Source organism: Acanthopagrus latus, chromosome 6 (assembly GCF_904848185.1).
Source record: "Acanthopagrus latus isolate v.2019 chromosome 6, fAcaLat1.1, whole genome shotgun sequence".
Lineage (NCBI taxonomy): Eukaryota > Metazoa > Chordata > Actinopteri > Spariformes > Sparidae > Acanthopagrus > Acanthopagrus latus.
In genome coordinates this window covers 14,785,990-14,808,376 of record NC_051044.1, presented here as the reverse complement: position 1 = coordinate 14,808,376, position 22,387 = coordinate 14,785,990, and the positions used below count along the sequence as shown (strand labels likewise).

Sequence of the window (22,387 nt, the reverse complement as noted above, 5' to 3'; positions counted from 1 at the left end):
AAGGTCTATTTGAATAATCAAGGTATCATAATATAGGGAACACTTGAAATTTTTGTTCAGATGTGTAAGCATGAGTATACATTATATGTCACTGGGTCCGAGTATGTTCAGTTGGCACACACCCTGCGGAATGATGCAGCCGCAGCTCCAAATCTAGCAAAAGATCTGATTATCACCTCTGCCAACTTTTACGCTAATAAAGTGAATCAGAGCAGAATTTATAGAGGTTTTGGAGCGTTGTGGCAACATCCGTGCCATTTAATGCAATTTCTCAGGTACCACTTATATCCATAGGTGCACAAGAAAATAGCCAAATCTGGCTGAACAGGTTAAGGTAGAGCCAGAATGTTTCATATTCTCATATTCTTCAGAAATAGTCGCCTCAACACAGCAATCATAGACTGGTGTAATTGTGGATCTGAATGCAAAATCTTAAGTTGCAGGTAATACACAGGTGGAGCGAATTTTTTTAATGGGGGTTCAGTTCAAATATGTGCTCCAGTGAGTAAGCAAGCACTTCACCAACTGGAGCCGAAATGTAACACAGTTGTCGGGGGATTGAATTGAATACACCCGTGCTTTTTCCTGGTATAACATGTCAGGTCTATTGCTGGAAAATAGACAGTAAATTACAAATAGTATCATCATGTTCTTTCAGCGATTTCATTCGTCGCAATTTCGTGTGACTGGATTTCCTCCATCAGTCAAATAATGATCTATCTTCAGTAGTTTAGTGCTGAGGAGAGTGCAACAGTCTGAGTGCTGCCTGATCATCACAGAGCACCTGCTGTTTGGAGAGGTGTTTCCAACTTCTCAAAAAATTTGGCAGGAGCCGGCGATCTCTCTGTCTCTCCTTCCCGTCAACATTTTCTGGAGGAGCAATTAGCTAAACCTCACCTACATCACCAGCTGCTCAAGGACTTGAACATTTACTCAGCGCACTGCATTAGCACAGTTTCTTGTCTGTCTACTCAGATGCAATGCACATTCAATACTGTTTATTATCAGTGGCCCAGTTTCAGAGTGCATTGAGTTGAAGCTCCGTGTTTCAGTATTCTGGTCACTCATCGATTTAACTCCCAGCTGATTCCTGGCAGAGCTCTCAACCCTCCCTCTCCACACATGCTCCGAGAAATTCATGAAATATACAGTAGTTTGACCACTTAACATTTTGTAGCACAGATCAAAGGCTACAATATACATCTGCGGTACTGCAAGTCAGCAGCAAACGTGCAGGTTTTAATGAAGTTATGTCCAGTTTTAATACTAAGTTAGTTAGTATGACCTCAATACCAGATGCTGACTTTTCAAGTGTGTGGAGAAAAAAAAACTCCCAAAGCTCTCCCATTATGCTTTTCTTCTTCCCTCAGTTATTTATAGGCTCTTGGTCATGTTAAAGATCTTGAAAGTTTAAAAACCCAAAGTCGGCACCGAAAAGAAGCTCCTCTCTCCCACAGAAAACACCGCTCCTGAAACGCCTCGTCAGAAGTACTACCTTTAATTCCGTGACTTACAAAACATATGCAGCAGCTAGTTTGGCATGTAAGAGTTTATTTAGCACAGCTGCTTTGTTGTTGTTAGCGGTGCTGGGTCAGGCGTGTGTGAGCTGACCAATCGGCATTTCAGACAGAGGGGAATACGATGCTGCAGCGCTGGTAAGCACACAGTATGAGAACACTGATGAGTTTCTTGAGCATTAAAGCATGTCAAACCTATTCTAGTAGTAACCAAAAATAAAATTTAGAACCTGTAAATGAGCATGATGTCTCCTTTGAGTGTGTGTATTTGTACTCAAAAGTCCTCAGACCTCAGAAAATGTCATTAGCGAGTTAAGTGGATGTGTTTTGGTGAATGAAGTAGATATTCTTTGTTAAAAAAAATCTGTGATTCGAGCTCACAAAGATGAACCAGTCTCGTCTTTATACCTCTCTGCCTGGTTGCCATGGTTACGCTCATGCTGAATGACACCCTTAATACATTTTTTATCCTTTTTCATTCTGCAAAAACAAGCAGGCACCAAAACGCTTTCAGAGATCATGTTTTATCGTCGTACTTGAATGTAAAACAAACAAAATAATTAGAGCTACTCGAGACAGATGGTGACGTTTTTGCCAAGCAAAGGTTGATGCCTGTCAAAACAGCTTACATTCAGAGTTTTAATAGCTGCGTTAATCTTTGTTTACCGCACTGTGGAAAAACAAAAGATGGAAAAAATCTTTTTCCTGTCATAATCTAAAAAGAACAGCGAGAAGTATCATAAATACAATCTGACAAAGTTTCCCAAGTCATTAAAAGTTTAATCCAACAGCCGAAAGAGCAACAACATGAAAGTGTTGCTCTTTTTTTATGTTGTGAAGATAAAAATCAGTGAGCACCACCTGACTGCGACCTGGATATTTCTTGCCACCACGGGGCATCATTAGTTCCTTTTGAGCAAATCTCAGATTCAGCCTTCCCAGAATGTTTATAGTTTGTTTTAACGCCATCACAAAAAAGTCATACTGTAACTCAGTGAGTGTCTGAGCAAGTCTCCTTACAAACCCTGAATTGGGTTTCTTTATTTAGCTTGAAGTGTCAGCGTTTTTCAGTTAAAGCAGATAAGATGCTTTCAGTAAAAACAGTTCTGATATACTCCCTTAAAGATAAACACCAGAATGTCATCAGGCCAATGTCAACTGAACAAAAATACTTTACCATGGTAAGAAAAATATAAATTCTCATTCTTGCTATGTTTTAAAACAATAGTATTACCAGCATTTGGACCTCAGAGCCTGAAAGAAGGATGTTAAGTGTGTGCTTGAAACACGCATGTCTTACCCCCGTCTCTCTAGATAGTGTAAACATAAACTGGTCAAGCACAGTTTTTAATTTGCTCTAGTTTGTTTAAAAAGATCTTGTGGGAGACCTAATTTGGTTGCATCCAGACTGAATTAATTTGGCACTAATTCATAAGCATCCAGTGCTGGAGTAAGATTTGAGCATCATTTAAAAGGCATTATTCCTTTAGATTAGGAGCTACATTTGGCTAGAGGCAGAAATGTAGGTTTAGAAATAGATTATTATAATAGCAAAGAGGTTGTTTACTGTCATCCATCTGTGTTCTCTATTGATTCAGCCTGATGCGTTTTTTCTGCCTGTTTCTCTCATCATATAGTCTGCAGGATGGTCCAGTCACTACTTAATTGGCTTGTTAACCGTGCTTCAGAGCTACACTGTTGTTTATGGATGCATTCGTAAACTGAGTTAGACTCACATGCGTCAATTTGACTGCCCTATGTGGTTTTGCGGTGAGTTAAGTGAGACTTGAAGCTAACCAGTGACTTGCTTCCATCTGCGCTCCCCCTTAAACATGTCACGATTACAGTTAATAGTTTATTGATCTCCGGCATCACCAGATACAATTCAGATGGGGTCGGATGCACACAGGGGCCCTGCTGTCCAGATGAATGAATAGCTCAAGTGTTAAGTCAAAGTAGTTAAACGGCAAAACAACACACATGCTCAATAAATCTCGGAAGGCTTGTTAAGCATGTCAGTGGTTCCGACCCCTCCACTTGTCGCAGCGTGCGTCTCAGTGTGAGCAATATGAAGCTTGTTTTACAGTGAGGCGACGTGATGTGTTGAGTAAACAAACATGCACAGTAGATTTGCATATAGGGCAGATAATCTGTAAACAAGATGATTTGATGGTGACAGTTTATCTTCTGTGTCATAGTTAGATAAATATTTGCTTTCCTGGCGGAGTTGATACGCTAAATATGAAGTTAGAACCAGCAGAGGGTTAGCTTAGCGCCCAGTGTAAAGACTGGAATTAGGGGGGAAGTGGCTAAAACTACTCTTTTGTTGTTGTTGTTTTCTTTGCTTCTGTTAAACAAACTAGATTAATTAAGTTAATTAGCAAGCTATAGAGGTGCTGATAGCCTTGAATTTGCTCATCTGACAGAGCCAGACGACCTGTTTCCCCTTGTTTTCTGTCTTTGTGCTAAGCCAATGTGTAAAAGTTGTTGTTGAAAAAAAAAGTTTGCTTAAAATAACGAGTCGATGCTGTGACGTCCATGTATTGTGTCTACAGAAGTTAGCATGCTAACCAGCTAGGCTGTCTTTTCCAAGTCAAGAGCGAACTTGCAGTACGGACCACAAGCTGCACAGCTAACTAAGCTAACTAGCTAATGGCAACAGTAGATCGCAGCAGTCAGAGGTTACTTCAAAGTATGAATTTAAGGTTTAGGTAGTCATTTCTTGTGTTATTTTTTACTGATCAACAGATGCAGATTGAAACCTTTACTGTCACTTTAAAATAAAGCAACATTTATGATAATACTCTTAAAAAATCAATTGCATTTTGCTTTCAAATTTGACATTTACATTTAGATAATCCATTAATCAGGAGAAAAAAATATCACTGAAACAGTAATGGAGTCTCACTGACACTAACATTTTATTGTGTCGAGTAGTTCTGCATATTCCATTATGCACTGCTTTTACTGGATACTTATTTAGTCTGCCTGGATATTCAAGAGTCTGAGTCATGCTCATCAATTTTGTAAGCACACTAAGTTCCCGCATGAAGAGACCTTTAAGCTGTTTTGTGAGTGTGACAGCCTTGAATAAGAAGTCGTCATAAGTCATTGGGCAACAAAAAATAAATGACCATTACAAGTGAAGCTGACAACAACAAGAAGATGAACTTGGTCTTCTCAGTCTCTGTCTTTATCGCTCCACTGTTCACTTCAAGTTCACAAACACAACAAGCTGAGGTTAAGAACAGAGCACAGACGAAGCTGTTACTGAATGAGTCCGCACTGTTTTTTTTCTACTTTCAGCCCACGCAAACGTGTAAATGTTTTGATGCTCGCAATTTAGTTTTGGTGAGGCAATGCCGTGGTGTAACCATGGCAACTAATCCAGTGCATGCACATGCAAGGCCACCCCTCATTTCGCTGCCAGTCCTGACCTCCATTTACCAACATGTGGAGATGTTTTCCAGCTGAAAGTGGCAAAATAGCCCATTTTGAGTCACAGTACCAGCTTCCAGCACACAGTAATATCATGGTCACACGGGAACAATGGGAAATGACAAGAACAGGGGATACAGGTTTTGTAAATCTCCTGTTTTTTAAAACTCACCTTTATTGAAATTTTAAATCATGCATTACAAGATAGCCATTTTTAAGACTTTTTGTTCCCTGACAGGTATATAACTTCTGCATGTGGTCTCTGCATATACAAACGTAAGCACAGCTGCTGTTTTTTCAAATGTTCCACTGACACTTTGGTGTGCCAACAGGATGCGGGATGGTTATATGGGCTCCTTTTAGCACTGCAGCAACTGCTCAACACGCCTGATGTCTCATCTGCTTTCTGATGTGTGTGTGCATAGAGTAAGCTGACATGACGGTATCCAGAAACATACGGAGGTGAGACAGTAAGCAGTGTGACTGCCAGGCAAACACCAGCTGTTCTGCTCTGTTACATGAGGTATTGCTGTCCAGGAACAGTGGATTGATCAGTGGAGAGAAGAGAAGAGGGCAGGGAACTACACTTCAGCATAAAGTCTGTATTTCATACAGGCTTTAGTTTCCTAGCTGTTTTTGTTACATTTTAATCTCCTAATAAGTCATTGATTGGGAACGGGAGACCAACACGTGGGAAGCTTCTGTTTCCACACAGGGAGCAACCAGTCTCAGCCAAATTTTAAAAGGGGCTGAATTACTCTTGATTATTGCTGCCAGAATACATGGATTTACGGTACATTGGAAGTATTTGTATCTCATACAGACAAGGCCCGTGTTTCTGTTGGAGACACATCCTGTAAGGGAGACTGTGTGAAGAGAGAGTGAGCTTTTGATGCTGACAGAGGAAGACAAAATGCATCTGTGGTTTCTTGCTGAGGCATGGATCTAATTTTCACGCTTCTATCCCTGAACACAAGTTATCCTTCCTTTAAGCTTAATTTGACAGTTGTCTGGGCTTTTTTTGGGGGGGGCAGTAGGCGGCATCTGTTGTGTACTGAATACATTAGATACATTTCCTGTGATTGCAACTGCACATATTGCATGAATGATACATCTGACCACACTCACCAACCAGTACTGGAGACAGTGTGCGCTAAAGAGTAAACCATACCGTGATGTCATATTGGCATTTTAATGAGGTTTCTTTTTAATCAGTAATTGTGACTGAGATGAGCTGAGCGAGACATTTTATAGTTCAAAATATATATTAAATCAAATTTATTTATATAGCCCAAAATCACAATCACATTGAGTCAGTGGGCTTTACAATCTGTACAGTGAACGACATCCTCTGTCCTTAGACCCTGGATTTGAGTGAGGAAAAACTTGCCGTGTTGATGGAAAAAAATGACCCTTTTAACAGGGTAAAAAAACGATGGAAGAAACCTTAGGAAGAGCCACAGAGGAGGGATCCCTCTTCCAGGACAGACAGACATGCAACAGATGTCGCATGTACAGAAAAGAGCAAAGAATCACAGTTTACAAGTTACATTAACAGAATGTCTGATATAAATCCAGGATCCAGGAAACGACTGATCAGGACGAGGCATCACCAAGCGGTGCCCAAGCCACAGGACCTCCTGTCCACCCTGGTGACCTGGAAGAGGGCAGGCCACACACGATAATTACTAAAAGACAGAGAGAAGAATCAAGATTTACAGAAATATAGATATGAAGAGATAGTGAAACAGAGGAGAGCAATGATCCAGCAGAGCTCAGGGTGTGACAATCCAGATCCATCAGTATTTCAAGGCAGCAGGAGCCTGGAATAGGTAGATGGTCCCAGGGGCCTGTGGTCCATCAGAAGGGAGCCTGATTGAAAGAGAGGAAGAGACGAAAGAGGAGGAGGAGAAGAAGATATATGTGTCAGTGCTCTCTGGATTTCCTGTTATTTATAGTATGACATACTGTGTATACCAGATGCTTTAGTCTAGACTGACTTCTATCTGTTTTGTCTGTGGTCTAAGGAGGGATATTAATATCTTGGTATAACCTCCTCTAACTGGCAACTACGCCACATTGAAGGAAACCCATTGTGCCTTTTCAGTTAATTCCGCTCCTTCCGTGTCTTATACATATTTATGTGTAAAAGATATTGAAAGTTAAAAAAGGTCAAAGTCTAAACCAACAAAAGCTCCTGTCTCCTACAGAAAACCCTGCTCATGAAATGCCTCAAAAGTGGTCCCGCAAACATTTTTGTGACTTTGAGACATCATACCGTCTCACGGAGTCAAGGATTTGCATAGTGTATGCCTATTGCAGCTTGTTTGGCATGTAAGAATTGATATAGCATATCTGCTCTGTTGTTGTTAGCAGTGATGGCTCAGGCATGTGTGAGCTGACCATTCAGAACAGACTGGGCATTCGAGAGGAGGGGCCTTAAAGAGACAGGAGCTAAAACATAATTTCAGAGATGAAAGGGGACAAAGGGCTGCAGCACTGGACAATCTAAGAAAACAGTTTTTTGAGCACTGAAGGATGTAAACTTCTTTTAGCAGTAACCCAAAATGAAATTATGAACCTGGAAATTAGCATAATATGTCTCCTTTACATATTTTGATTTATTTAAAAACCTCCTGACCAGTGGCTCAGATATCCACCATTTCCTTGTTTTGAACCAACACTAAAATATCTCATTTAGATATTTTATGCCTACTCCTCAATAGGGTACTGAACTGTGCAGAAAAAACTGTTTTTCCGTTTCAGCATGCTTCCGCATGTCAAGTGTCATTGGCAATCGATATGCATTCACTTGATTAGTGTAATTGATAGGGGCTCTGGCAAGACTGAGTACATGTTGATTGTGTTCTAAATGACCTGGGTGATTTTAAACAACTTTAAAATGAAATGCAAAAAAAAACTGAGTGTGCTATCCTGGAAATGTCTGTGTTTACCCTGTAACCTAATTAATGCCTCCAATGAAAAATATAATTGAGCTACGTATGTGTACAAAAGCGTTTTATTAAAGAAAAAATAAACAAGAAAACAATCAGATTCTGTTCCTCATGCCCGGTGGTGCCCAGAGTGAGGGGCACACCCAGAGCTAAAAGGACGGGGCTCGGCGAGGCTAAAATGAACGAGGCTGAGTGAGTGTCAATTTGTGCACAAGCTTCTCTTGAAGAGCTAAACATTTTGCTCCCTGCCTCTGTTGTCTGAGCCAAGGATTTAGATAATGACCAGATCAGTGTCAGAAAGCTTTCCAAGTAGATCTGCCTCTAACTAATTCCATGTCAAATTATCTCTGCGGCTCACTGTTTTTTTTTCACTCCAGCGTATGCTTGGTCTTACCTGAGGGATTTACCTGTGCTTCATCACAGGGAGCCGACGGTTGTTACAGGCTATGAAAGTAGCAGATGATGAGACATTTTTAAAGCTTTCCAACACCACACCACCTTATATTTGGAAATGCACATTAATTTGGCCTTAAATCATAACAACAGGAAACTTGAATCTACAAACCAAATGTTTAACAAACCGTCACGTGCTTACTTGTTTACTTATGTTTGGTCTCTATTTAAAATGATACAGTGTATTGTAACATTTCTTTATATGGCAGCTTGTGTTTAGCCTTTGAGAAGTTTGACTTTTTTTTAAGTAAGCTTATTATGTCTCTGCTCCTCAAAGCATGTCTGAAGTATTGGGACTGAAACTTATAAGTATCATAATGGATAAGTTACATGAACATATTTTTTAAAAAATACCTTGAAAGGAGTCTCAAGGCTGGATAAAAAATACTCGACATTGAAGCTAATGCCTCTGCCAAACATCTAGTAAGCCAATAAGAGCCACATATTTTCCCTCGGAGCTAATGGTCCAAACAAAATCTTACTGGACTGGCAGACAACAAGAGGACCCGAAGCAGAGTCATTTTTTACCATTACGTGCAAGCATGGGAGCATAAGATGTTGAAAGCTCAGCTGAAAGTGCACCAGGTGTACCGATGAAGTGTAGCAAGGCTCGCTGATGTGAGTTTGTTTCTGTGGTGACCTGTTGGAGTTTCGCCGTGTCACTCTGGAATCGCCAACGAATGCTAGGAACTGCTAGGGAGTAGTGCTTAGCCGGACGTTACACCTTCATCAGAGCTTAAAAGAGCTCCATATTGTCCTTGAAGCTGGTTGTTTATGTTACCAGACATTTCTAAACTAATTTTAGCTAATGAGAGAGGAACTGAGGAACTAGAGGGCATGCAAGGTGAACAGTCATGAAAAGTCAGAGAAGAAATCCATAGTCCAGCAGCGTAAGATAACTTAAAGGAGACAGCAGCAGGTTCACCATTTTTGGGGGGTTAGTACTAGAATAGATTTACAAAAAAAACACATCAGTTTTCTCATACTGTCCAGTGCTGCAGCTCTGTATTCCCCCTCTGTCTGAAACGCTGTCTCTTTAAGGCCCTCCTCCCTGAATACCCAGTCTGCTCTGATTGGTCAACTCACACACACCTGAGCCTGCCTGTCTAACAACAGCAGGGCAGATGTGCTGAATTAAAGCTGACATGCCAAAATAGCCTCAAAGCATAAATCATGCAAATATGTGACACAGTGATGTAGTGTGTAAATAGCTACACATTCTTACATAGAGCCTCATTGAATTTAATCTTACCAGCGATTGTAGACCTGAGGAGGAATAAGTGCAGCACGGATGAAATTGGATCAGTGAGGTGTTGACTGTTCCATTCCCGTACAAGCTAAGGATGTGAATTATATAAGAATGAATGCTCCAAAGTTGGAACCAGACTGTTGCCTCTGTGCTATAGAAAAGGGCAAAAGCATTACTTCAGACTTGATGTTACTGGGAGGTAATCAATTTTCAGGCACCCAGCATGCACATTATGAAGTCACTCTTAAAATGTCAAGAGTAGCTGGATCATTGGCTTTTAAGAGGACACGCAGTCAGGCATCGCTTGGCTTAGCAGTGAAAAATTGAGCATTTTGTGTTTTAGCCCGCCATGGGGGAGCATGTAGAGAAGAAACGGAGTGGACAAATAATGGTGCCCATGGCACGACATGTGTGGCATTTGCTGAGGAGGAGGATATGAGTTGCTAAGAGTGACCGAGAAGGTTGTGATGGAAAGGCATGAAGCAGTTGAGAGCAGTGCCGCCGACACCCACCCACTGCTCATGAGCACTCATTTAAAACAGTATGGTTGGTGGTGCTGAAGGATGCACTGAGGTCTGAATGGATTAGGAGTGAAGAAACGCCCGCTTCGTTAAAAAGGAAGTATTGAAGTGTGTCTGCTCCTCTCAGAAGCTCGGCGCTCTTCCTCAGGCAGCACTGATTGATCGCACTGCAAACATATCTTCATGTCATGCCACAGCCTCTCTCGTGTTTGTCTGCTGCTCTCACTGTGTGCTGTTGTTGATTTTCATGCATCAGAATGAATTTCCACTTGTCTCTCTGTTGTTTCCCCCGATCCTCTTGTTCCCCCCGACTGACGACACAAGCCATTTTAAAACATGTTTCTTTTTCATGTGCTTTGCCGTCAGTGGTACGCTCTGTAGCCGCAGAGGTGAATCCAGCATGAGCTAAACGACACACAAAGCGGTGTTTTCTGACACTTTCTTTTGCGTCTTCGGCGTCTGAAACATAATGTTCAGCTCGATGTGCTGCATTTATTTTTATTTATTTATTTTTCAAGAATAACGCAGTGGCTTTGGGATCCTCATTGGCGGTTTTGAACGTAGAAATGCAGAATATATATTAAGCATCCAGGTCACATAAATGTGCCAGTACTGCTTGTGAGCATACAGAACACAGGATTAAACAGTGTGAACATGTACAGGCTGTACATTCAGACTGTGGTACTGCAGAGCAATGCAGTGACGCTCCACTGCTCCCTGTGAGGCTGATGACCTACTTTTCCACTCCAGGCGATAACATACTGTACCGTATCCAACCATGTAAAATTCCTCTATCGCTTTCCATTTCTGCATGTGAAAAGGGTTTTTGAATAGGAGGGGGTTGGGAGGGATGCGGCTGCCTGGCTGCCTGGCTGCCTGAAACACCTGTGTGTAGCCTGGGTGTTGTGATACAGCAAGCTAAACTAGGTGTTTGTTCCCTTCTGGCAGCCCGAAGCTGCATGAAATAATTCAAAGGCTGCCGCTATCTGCAGGTCAATAAAAGGAGGACGGAGAAAGGCTTGATTTCAGGCTAGGTAGAGGGAAGAGGAAGCTGTAAATAACAGCCTTCTTACTGAGAGCAATGGACTAGAACCAGCTGCTTTGTAAAATAAAGATTAAAAAAACAGGTCTACTTAGTGTCTTGGATTAACTTGCACACACACTAACATGCCCCGTAGCCAAGCCTGATCAATGTGGCTCTCCAACTGGCTTCACCTTCAGGTAGAATGTAAAATGTTTTGCCCCACCAGTGGTCATCATCGATTCGAAGTTTTCCACCGCCATTCCAGTTTTGTTTTAACAAGTTGAGCCAAGCTCGGACCTCGGATCCAAAACACGCCCCCCACCGCGCCTTCAAGGGGGCCGCGGTGCAATTTAGGACCTCGACCAACCTGTGACGACCCACTTCTCGCCATCAAACCAGTCTGTGTTGTCAGACTCCACTCATGTCTGTGAAGGACATCTGAGGGAAAGGTGTTTTTAGTTTAGTCTCTCCTCAATGTCCCTTGTGAAAGCAGGATTTCCTGATTTTCCTCCATCATAATAAAAGCTTTTAAATAACTAAATGATTTAAAAAACGTAATGCATTTGCCACAGAATTAATGGAGCTTTGTTCATGTCATTTTTCAATATTGCTTCAGCGAGAAGGAGTGTTTACCAGCCACTACTCGGGACGAGCATGTCCGTCATGTAATGGAAAGGCAAATCCCTGCCGCGCTGGGCTGATGTGCCGAGTCAAACTGAATAGAGCAATGCCGCCACATTGTTTCTGCCTCACTGTTCTCTAGTAAGGTACAAAGATGGAAATTGCTGTTCTGAAGGTGGAAACAGAGACAAATCAACATTTGTGTAAAAAGAATGTGGTGGGATGGGGAACAGGGGTGTGGCGTCTGTTGGTTGTGAATGTGAGGACTGCGACCATCACTGTTTTCAGAGAAGCTACACATTAGTCTGGGTTTACAATGGCCAATCAAAGTTTAGCTTCAAATCGATAACATTTCTACAAAAAAGAAAAGAAAGAGACGGTAAAAGGTCGAAAAATGATGAAAAACCCTCAAGTGCCAATCTTTGTTCTTGAATATATTGTTATTTGCACACTCAATCAATGGCAAAATGACATTCAATACTGGATTCGGATTTGACTAATGCTACTGAGCATCAACGGGACAGGAATAAAACTGTACTCACAAATGATGTGATGTTGGCAGAACTCTAAATGCTGGACATGTCTCATGAAATAACGTCACGTTTGCTTGTTTCAGTCAGCTCCATCAGAACACAGCGACAGCACTTTAAATAGCAGCGGCATCATTGCTTTGTATTCCGTTTGGTGTCATCAATGCCCAGTGGAGGTTAACCTTTAAGTGGCTGTAAAAGCTGGTCGCATGGGAACAGTCGTGACACGGAGGGGTGGGGGGGGTGGGGCTCGGCCGGGCATGAGAGCAAAGGAGGAATCGTGTCACAGCCAGGCCAGTGAGTCACTCTCCCGTGGCAGTCACTTAGACAATAGATGGCCTATGACGCTGGCATATGCTTGGATGTGTTCATGTCCCCGCAGAAGAAAGGCAATGGCAGTGGGCTGTGTGATACAGAGATGTGAAAACACGGTACTTGTGACTGCAGGCCTCCCAAGGAAGCTGTGATATTGTATTAAAATAGAAGAATTGATTTAAGACGTTGCCTGTTTGTTTGTGTGTTTGTTCCTTAAAAAACCCTCTGCCGAGTTGTTTCTCTTCAGCTGCAGTAAGTTATCCAAAGAGCAGGTTTGGAGATTTGTCGCTAGCCGCATGGCTGTGGGGGGGGGATGGTGGTATCGCTAAATTAGTCCATCAATTTAGTTTAGACTAATACATCTCAACAACTGTTTGTTGGACCGCCATTGATTTAGTTTCTTACAAACATTCGTGGCTCCCTGAGCAATTAAGCGTTTGTTCTCAACAAACAACATTAGCAGGTAAATTATTTATTTTATCCAGTGAAATGTTTCAACATTTACTAAATGGATTGGCACACAGTCGTGAGTCTAAGACAATAAATTCTTGAGTTTTCCTCGAGCGCCACCACAAGGTGGATATTTTTGTCCCTTGAAAGGTTCCAACAACTTTTAGATGATAGGCCAAGAGATTTAGTACAGACTTTCATGACTTCTATACACAGGATGAATTGTCTACCATGTAAACCAAATATCTGTGAAGCAACACAATTCCCATCAGCCTCAGCTGTACTTGGTTAAAGGGTTAACTCACATTATAAGTGTGTTCACAGGTCTTGGGGGACATTTATGTGAAATAGTGATATCAAGCCTGTCTTTTGTGGCTCGAGAGTAAACTATAAGTAATCTGATGAATTAACTCCAGTTATGTCATTCAAGATGCATTGTGGGTAATGTAGGCACCAGGTTTTGAAAAGAAAGAAGAACGCATAGCGGAAAAAAGCGGTGGCTCTGGTTCTGCTGTTTCAATATTGACTGTTTTTCAAAACCCGGCCCCTACATTATTCACAATGCAATGTGACCACATCAGATTACATACAGCATCCTCTGGAGCCGCAAAAGGTTTTATACTACTTTTTGAACGTATGCAGACCTATGCTGCTGGAAATAGACCAGCATAGACCAGCACAAAAACCAGCATATGTTGTGTTTTGGTGCTGGTCTATCCTGGTTTTCCCAGCAGGGCCGTGAACACTCTTTATGTGTAAAATGTGTAGAATTTCCCCTTTGTAAGTGCTGAGTAGCAAACATCTGTGTGCCAATATGCTAAAACGTTATACCTGCACCACAGCAGCATGTTAGCATGTTCGTTGTGATCCTGTCAACATGCTGATGTTAGCATTTAGCCTCACACAGCTAGCACGGCTGCAGTAGACTAAATCATGTTACCGCCAGACTGCCAAGGGGAAATTGAGGCAGTTTGGCTTCACACCGCTGCTGATCCAGCACTCTCACTTCTCGTGTGGAATAAATCTGTGCTGCTTGTGTGTTAGTGTGTGTGTGTACGCACACAGACATAGGACATTTTATGATCCATGTTTGCTGTTCAGGACTGATCGTAAAGACAACGCCATCAAAACAAGTCAGCGATACTCTAAATGCACAGATACTTGTAAAATGGCTGCATGAGAGCTTGACATATTTTCCTCTCTGTAGAATGATCATCAAGGGCTGAATACTTTAACAGTCCTTCCAAAATGTCCCACCCAGTCTTTATATTTTCTTACACTAGGATCAGACTGGATTTACAGTTTTAAAAGAAAAGTGAGTGACTGCTAATGAACTTCTAATGCCTTTCAGTAGCCCTTGTGCTGTAAAATACTCTGTAAAAGTGACGTACTCAGCCTCCAGTACCGTTCTCGCTTTTCATTTCACTTGCAGTTGCTGTACTTGCAGGTGAACTCTGAATTTTTCAGCAAATTTGGCAGAGAACCTGCTGTGAATATTCATGAATTTATCCAGCACTCTCGTTAGTCCTCATCCCACTACTTTTTCTCTTTACCAGCACCCCTGATGCTCCGTCCTCTCACACATGCCCAGTTTCTCTGCATCATCATCGCCCCCCCCTTCCATCTCTTGCTTATTTTCACTATGTTTTTCCACCTTCACTGCCAGTTTCTCCTATAAGAATGCCTTCTCCTCTTGCCACCGACCTCCATCTCTTTCTGTTCTATACTGTGATTAATTACAGACAGATAGATGCTGGTATGCCTCTGCTCAGTATCTCCACACATACAGGGTGGTACAAGGGCTACTGTGTCAGCTTTTCCAGAGGGAATCTGTACCCTGTGAGCTACGCCACCAGCAGCTTTTGCCTCCTCCCTGTTGCACCCAGCTATTCTGAGACATTGGCCTCAAGCTCATAATTAAAGCCCATGGATCAAATACAGATCATGTCAGATCAAGTCAGGTGTCGCCGATCCTTTTTTTGCTCTACTTTCTGCATTTCTTTTCTCACAGCTTGGACAGGCTGACTCCCATCTCACTGCACTCACAGGCAGGGATTCTACTTTCCACATCTGTGAGTGTGCAGGGCTCGTGTGAGGCAAATGTCGTCATCAGAGGGTGTAAGGGTAAGCCTTGCGTGCTAATCTGCTTACCTCCAGGTTTCTACTAGAGCCAGACTGTTGCTGGATTTTTGGGGCCGGTGTCAGTAGAAGCCAAAATTTCAATATATTGGCCAATATACACTAAGGGTGACCAAAATTAAGTCACAGTTGCCGGTGTGGAGGTATTTTGGATTTCCAGTGAGTTACGTTAACAACAGCAGGACATCTCCGCAGGCACCACAAAATAGATAGATTTATCTGTTAAACCGACACCTGTAATACAAACTACTCTCCCGTCTTCATTTGGAATTAAAAATCGAATCGAATCAAAGCGCGAACTTAGAATTGAAAATTGTATTGAATCGAGGACTTGGAGAATCATGACACCCCCTAATATACACATATCTTTTGCAGCTATCCCTCAAATAAGGTTGTGAAATTGTGACAAGGATATGTAACAGAGACACGATCTATTATAGTTCAACAATAAAACTTTCCGAAGAATCATGAAGCCATGCCACAAAAATGTTTCAATTTAGAGACAGTCTTGAGGAGCTTGAAGCAGAAAAGATTCATCACGGTGTTTGCCTGATAGATAACCCGAACAAGTGCTCAAATGTCAAGACTGTGGCTATGAATTTCCTTTCAATTTACTCATCAGTGAATCAACGCCCAATGCTCCACGCTTGTTTGTAGCTCAGATTGATGAGGCTGGTTTACATGTGGCTGACCTTATCTGCCGTGAGATTATGTGTGGATGTTTGTGTGTTTGCCAAGATCGAGATATCCTCTCAGTCTATGAATGGAGACTTTGTGTCATCGGCAGCGCTTAACTGAGACTGTGGCCAAGTTGTCATTGATGTGAGTGGGCCTTTGAGGGTATTGAAATATAGTAAGAGAGATGCTTCTTGACCCACGGGATGCAAATCATGTTCCGACTGTTGTGTTCTCGCCGAAAAACCAGCTCAGAAGAGCTGTGAATATTTGGGGTTGCAGAGAGAGGGGCTGCCGTTGTCTTCTCATTGCCGGAGAGTGATTCTGGGTCTGTTGTAACAACACTAAAAAAGAAAGAGCTTGTCCTCTCTGCCAGCACAGCACACAGAGGGATCTTTGTGTTACTAATCAGTCCTCATTGCTGCTCCAACTCTGTGGACGCAAAGGGCTTCATCGACGCTGGATACATCTGTTTGGAATATTCTGCAGATTTGTCCAAAATACTCGAGCTGAATCTTTTTGCAATATTGTGTTTATGTTCTCTGCTGGGTAGATAAAACGGTTAATATCCTGCTCAGAGGCAGTTTATTAGTCCTGTACAGTAGCTCTTTGTACCCCATGGTTAGTGCGGCAACTGTCTTCGGTGTTTGTTTGTGAATTAACAATGAGACAGAAGTTTGTTGGCGTCCCATCGGTATAAACTCACATCCTGCTTGTTTGTTACCATGAAATATTTAATAAGTGATGCTGTTTACCGACTTTTAGACTTGAAACAGATCCATCCAATGTGTTCAGGGCATCGCTGTCTCACTATCATTCAGCTTGTTATTTGCAGGAGTATGTAGTGTCCTGTGTTAGAGGTACACACCTTAAAAATCATGAATTTACACAGATCAGCCAACAGATTATGAGGACTAACAGGTGAAGTGAGTGGATCGTCTTGTTACAATGCAGTGTTCTGTTGGGAAACTTTTGGTTGATGCCACTTCACGCACACCAACCAGCCAAACACCTTTGCAGACCAAGTACCCCACCTCTGGGTGCATACCCTCTCTGATAGCAGGGCCACACCGCCAACAACAAGAAAATGTGCCCTGCCACAATGCAAAACTGCTCATGAGTAACTGGACAGCAAGCTCAAGGCAATGACCTGGCTTGGAGGTCCCAATTTGATCGAGCATCCATGTGTTACGTATTGGAACAAGTACAGTCGATGGAGGTCACTGAACATTCTATTCAAAGTCAAAAGTCTTCTAAGTCGGCACTTTTAACTAGAACGCCCCTGAAGTCGGACTAAGCTCACCAACCCTGATGTCAAAATACAATCCCAAGTCTTACAAACAGTTCTGTCTGGCTTCCATCTCTGGACACGTTGCTTCTGTGTTTATATGAGCAAAATGTATTTTTGATCACTATGTATTGTAACAATAACAATAACCTAACAAGCCAACAATCTCCTGGCTAGATCTGGTATTCCAACTTATTGCAATCGGACGCCCGGGTCAACCCGGTTATAACGTCAGTCTAGGCTCTGACTTCCAACCTCCAGGATACCACCAATGATTGGACATCGATCCGAACCATCAAGGAGGGGTGTTACCATTTTTGCTCTAAATCAAAAACTGGCCTCACTCATCAAATTCAAGTATGGGCGAAATGTAAATGACAGATATCGGTATAAAACGAATGACTTGTTGATCTTTACAGATACAACAAAAGTGTCGTCAGTGCTAAATTAGAAAATCAAACATTTAAATCGAAAAGTGTTATTGAGTCATGAATATGGATAATCTTGACACACCTACCACTGAGACTTGGACACAGGACCTGTGTGGTGTTGTGTAGTGTCTGGCACCAGGACATCACCAGCGAGTCCTTAAAGTCCTGTGGGTTGTGAGGTCGGGCCTCTGTGGATCAGAATGTGTCTGGTTCAGCACCAACCACACAGCCACAACTTGTACATTCTAAACTTTTGCTATGTTTTTCATTATAACACAGAGAAAGAAAGATAATTCCCTTTATTTTGATCTTGATTCATGGTCATTTCTGCCCTGAAGATAAATTATGAAATAATGTTTATAAAGCAGTGTTTACTCCCCCGTTGGCTGCTGCGATAAGATGACACGATAATGTAAAAAGCCAAGTCAACTCCAAAGTTTCCCCCTGAAGCAGCACAACAACACTGCTTGTTTCTCTGAAAAAACACCTTGAGTGTGAAGTGCGAGGGTCCTCTCTTCTTTTTTTGCACTGCTGCTCAGCTCCCTTTGGGAAACCTGAAATATTAATGGACGAGTTTAATTCTGGAGTCAGGAAGGTGACCTTCAGGCATGTGTGTGTCCACAGAGAGACCAGCATTCCACTTTCTACCAACCACCTTTTGTCATTTAACAAGATGATGCTGTATTTACGTTGTGTGGTCATGGTTTATCTTTTAAAAGGAAACTGTATGTATCCAGGTTGAGGGCATTCTAACAGAAGAGACTTCATAAACCTTGTGATGACATACTCTGTTCCCAGTTTAAGGATGGCGAATAATAGAAGCAGCAGCCCAGTTACATAATTTAATCTTGATTAGGTTTAGGTGAGATTTAAAAAGATTCTACTTAAGGGCTCACCCAGGTATGATACTCCAACACGAAAGGAACTAAACTAAAAGAAAAAGAAAATCTTGTTTTTTTGAGGCTGGGTTGTTGAGACGTGTATTATCTGGAGACCGAGCCAGCTACCTTTCTGCCTTCCAGCCTGTCTAGCGGCAAATCATCATGAGACAGACATTGCTTTTACACCCCTCCCTCTGCCCTGTGTTTGTCCCCGTCTCTCTCGGAAAAGTGCTGGATGTGCGCGGACATGATGAGTGTTGACAGCATGAGGGGGCAGAGCCGCGGGTCCCACTTGCTCCCTCAGCCTCGAGCTGGGCTAATGTTAGTTGGCAGGGCCGGGTCAGGTGGCACGGTCCTGAAAGCACAAGGGACGTGCCAGAGACTCAGGCTTATTCGTTTCATCGAGATAACAACGGTTACGTCATTGCGTGGATGACGACGTCTCCACTGTATCGCACAGACATCTTTTGTGGTGGATCAGTGCTAATGCTCTTAATGTTAAATTTTTAATGGATCCTTAATTCTTCTTCTTTTTTTTTCCTTAATCCACAGAACTTTTCTTGGCATTGAGGTGTTAAGTGGGTATTTTTCTGTACAGTTAGCAACCCACGCTAGTGGTTTTAGAGTACTGACCATAGATAATTTTTTTTCAGAAAATTTTTAAAAGAAATTAAGGCACCCTGTGGCAGATAAAGTTACATTTTCATAAAGTGTGCGTGGATGTATCCATGAGGTCATATTAAAAAGGTGCGATTTGTAAGAATTTTAGTTAAAAACAGTCAATAAGGAACGTAAAAATGTTGTCAGAATGTGAAGAAATAACATTTTTGATATGGTGACGTTTATGTATTGTTATTCAGAGACATGTGCTGAGGTTTGCATGCTAGCCAGCTAGCCCCAGCCCTTCCCGCGCTTCAGCTCCCTCGCTAGATTTAACACCAACAATCCCACTGTTGCTCCAAGTTCACAGTCCAGACTGAGCTAACTAGCTAGTGTCAGCTGCAGGTAGCAGTGGTTACTGGTTACTTCATCTTGAGCATGAATTCAACAGGTGACCAGCTCATATATTACACCTCTAACTTGTTGAATGGCTTTCCTCCTACATAAAACCCTTTTTAAAATCCTATGTTGTTTACATCTGTGATTGCTAGTTTGCTGAGCTGTGAACATGGACTTTTAGGACATTACTGAGCCGCTTTTTGTTTGTAGAAAATCAAAGCCAAATTAAGTGAATTGGATTTTTTGAATTTGCCCGTTATCTGCATTTAAAAGCTTGCTGTTTGGCAGCCAAGTCTTTAGTTAGCTGTTCTGATGTAGTTGGTCCAAGCTTACAACTGCTTTGCCATAAGATGATAACTTTGACAGAGCTGGAGGTTGTGAACAGTTCACAGTGATTGATTTCCTACCTTAAGTGTCTGCAAGTTGATTTTCACAACTTACTGAAGTCAGTAGAAACAAATGGCAGCCCGGAGAGTGAACAATCTGTGTATACCATCTATAAGCTTTGAAAACCACATGCAATGTGTTCTTTATAGATTCGAACATGCAAAAGCTCTTTTAAATCTTGTTTCCGTGCACCCCTCTTCATTTTAAGGTGCAAAATAAACACAACATTGAACAATGAACAGAGGTTGTCTTTATGAATGTCTGTACATCATGTCCTCAAAAATGGAAACACAAACAAAAGCAGACAACCCAGAGGACACGATGTGATGTTAGCTGTGGGTCGTCGCGGGGTCGCTCATGTTTTCAAAGCCAGAACAGCCGTAGCCAAAGTTCCGCTTCATTCCACTAACAAAGACAACAGCTTGAGTTTCCTTTGTAACTCTTTGTATCTTTTTTAATGTTCCAACAGGTGCCGGGGAGTCCGGGAAGAGCACCATTGTAAAGCAGATGAAGTAAGTTTCAAAAGCAATCTTTATCTTGCTCCTATTTGTTTTAACCAAAGATGGACTCTGCACCTCAAAATGAGAGTTTCCATTGTTGAACTTGCCAGAGCCGGAGCCAAGCAGGAGGGGAATCTGACCACAGGCTGACATGACACAACAAACTCATCATAAAATGGCCTCTTGATGAAAAGATGATAAGACTGGTTACATAAACGAACACAAAACAAGAACAATTAATGTGTCAGCTTGTGTTCTGTTCTGTTTTTCCTTGTCTAAAGTTGTCATGGCTCACTTTTATTATCTTGCGCATTTGGCTCAGACATTGACCAGGCACCGGCCGCATAATCAGAGGTTAGAGCTCAATAGTTTGCAGAAGCCATGTAAAACATTTTCTTCCTTCCATGTGGTTTGTCTCCTCTCCTGTTTGTTATTGTCTTTTACCGTTCACAGCACAAGAGGAATGAGCAGTAAAAGAGGATATTGTCGTGCCTCTGCACCAATCAGAGCGCACAGACACACACACACACACACACACACACACACACACACACACACACACACACACACACACACACACACGCACACAGGACCCTAAATGGCTTAATTATTCACATTCCTCTGGGCTAGCCAGGAATTGAATCCATTTTTTATGAGCTTGGAGCAGGAACAGTCTGTCGCTTTCTGAAGCCAGGTTATTAACACGTGCACGCATAGAAGTGAATCAGCCCTCAAGAAAGAAGCAGTCACAACATTAGGCCGTTATGTAACATTACAAATCGATGTGTCCTGTGTGAGCGCACCATTACAACAGAGAAAGTTTGGGAAAAGCACCTGTGCTGGTGAATGGCATAAATATTAGGCCACTCCTTATTTGCTTAATTGCTGCCGTTCGTTACCATCAGCACCAACACGCTGTTAAAAGGGGTTTTACTTGAGAATTAATGTAGGGTCATCTCAGTGTGCTCGCTCCGCGCTTCCCTCTGCATTCAGATGGCGCCCGGATGATTGCATCTGGAGTTAGGATGCACGCTTGTGCACGCACGGACACTTAATCCCCGTGCGCCCATGGTTCAGAGTAATACTAGTACAAGAGGTGAAGTCGGGATACTGCATCAACTGGATGCTGCAGAGTTGAGGCCGTTTCACTGTTTGTTAGCCGCACTGCTGCACATCATCCTACACAGCATGCTGACATGACGTCTGTGAGGCTTTTTTGGTAGAAAAGGTGGCGGCTGTGCTTAGACAAAAGAAAAAGCTGCTCTTCAGCTTGAAAGTGTTTTGCCTTTTGACACCCAAATGTGTTACTTGACTGTTTTGGTTCAGTCCTTCCTCTTTCATCTGTGTCTTTTTTAGCCGAAAAAAAGGCTGAGAAAACCAGGATTAAGTGGCACACAGACAAAGGCAGCGAACATGGTGAATCATTTTGAAAGAAAATCTGTTTATCCGGGTTTAAAGGATTACATTTATAGTCCATATTGAAGAAATAACGAACACATGAAAGATGGGTGTTTACAGCAAGCCTGACTGTAACCGATCCGTCAATGTACATTTTAATAAGGGCTGCATGTTTTTTATTTTTTTTTGCCATTCTCAGGATCATACATGAAGACGGCTACTCTGAAGACGAGTGTAAGCAGTACCGAGCAGTGGTTTACAGTAATACCATCCAGTCTATTATGGCCATTGTTAAAGCCATGGCCAGTCTCAAGATAGACTACAGCAACCCCTCCAGAGTGGTAAGACACAGGCAACACTCGAAAACACAATGTATTTGTTATAACCTGGCATTTCTGTATACATCATTACATATGTTTCTAAAAATCCATTCCATGAGCATCGGTCGACCACGAAGCACAAACGACTACTTTCCTGCCCAAGACCAAGAAAACCTAGAAAGGCAAATAGGCTGCAAATAAAAACCAATGTGTGTAAGTAGTTGGTTTTGATAGAGTGAGAGCCGAGCAGACTAAACTGCACCATCATTGTGTGAGATTGCAGATTTCGGTCGGCCT

The 22,387-nt window shown here is 42.2% G+C and overlaps 1 protein-coding gene across 1 annotated transcript in view; it reads left to right on the top strand.

Moving 5' to 3' along the window:
* Nucleotides 1–22,387, top strand: part of LOC119021196 (guanine nucleotide-binding protein G(i) subunit alpha-2) — a 41,734-nt gene that overhangs the window by 7,650 nt on the left and 11,697 nt on the right. Inside the window, exons 2-3 of the mRNA XM_037101286.1 lie at nt 20,342–20,384; nt 21,970–22,111. Coding sequence (XP_036957181.1) covers nt 20,342–20,384; nt 21,970–22,111 — 185 coding nt within the window. The remainder of the gene's footprint in view (nt 1–20,341; nt 20,385–21,969; nt 22,112–22,387) is intronic.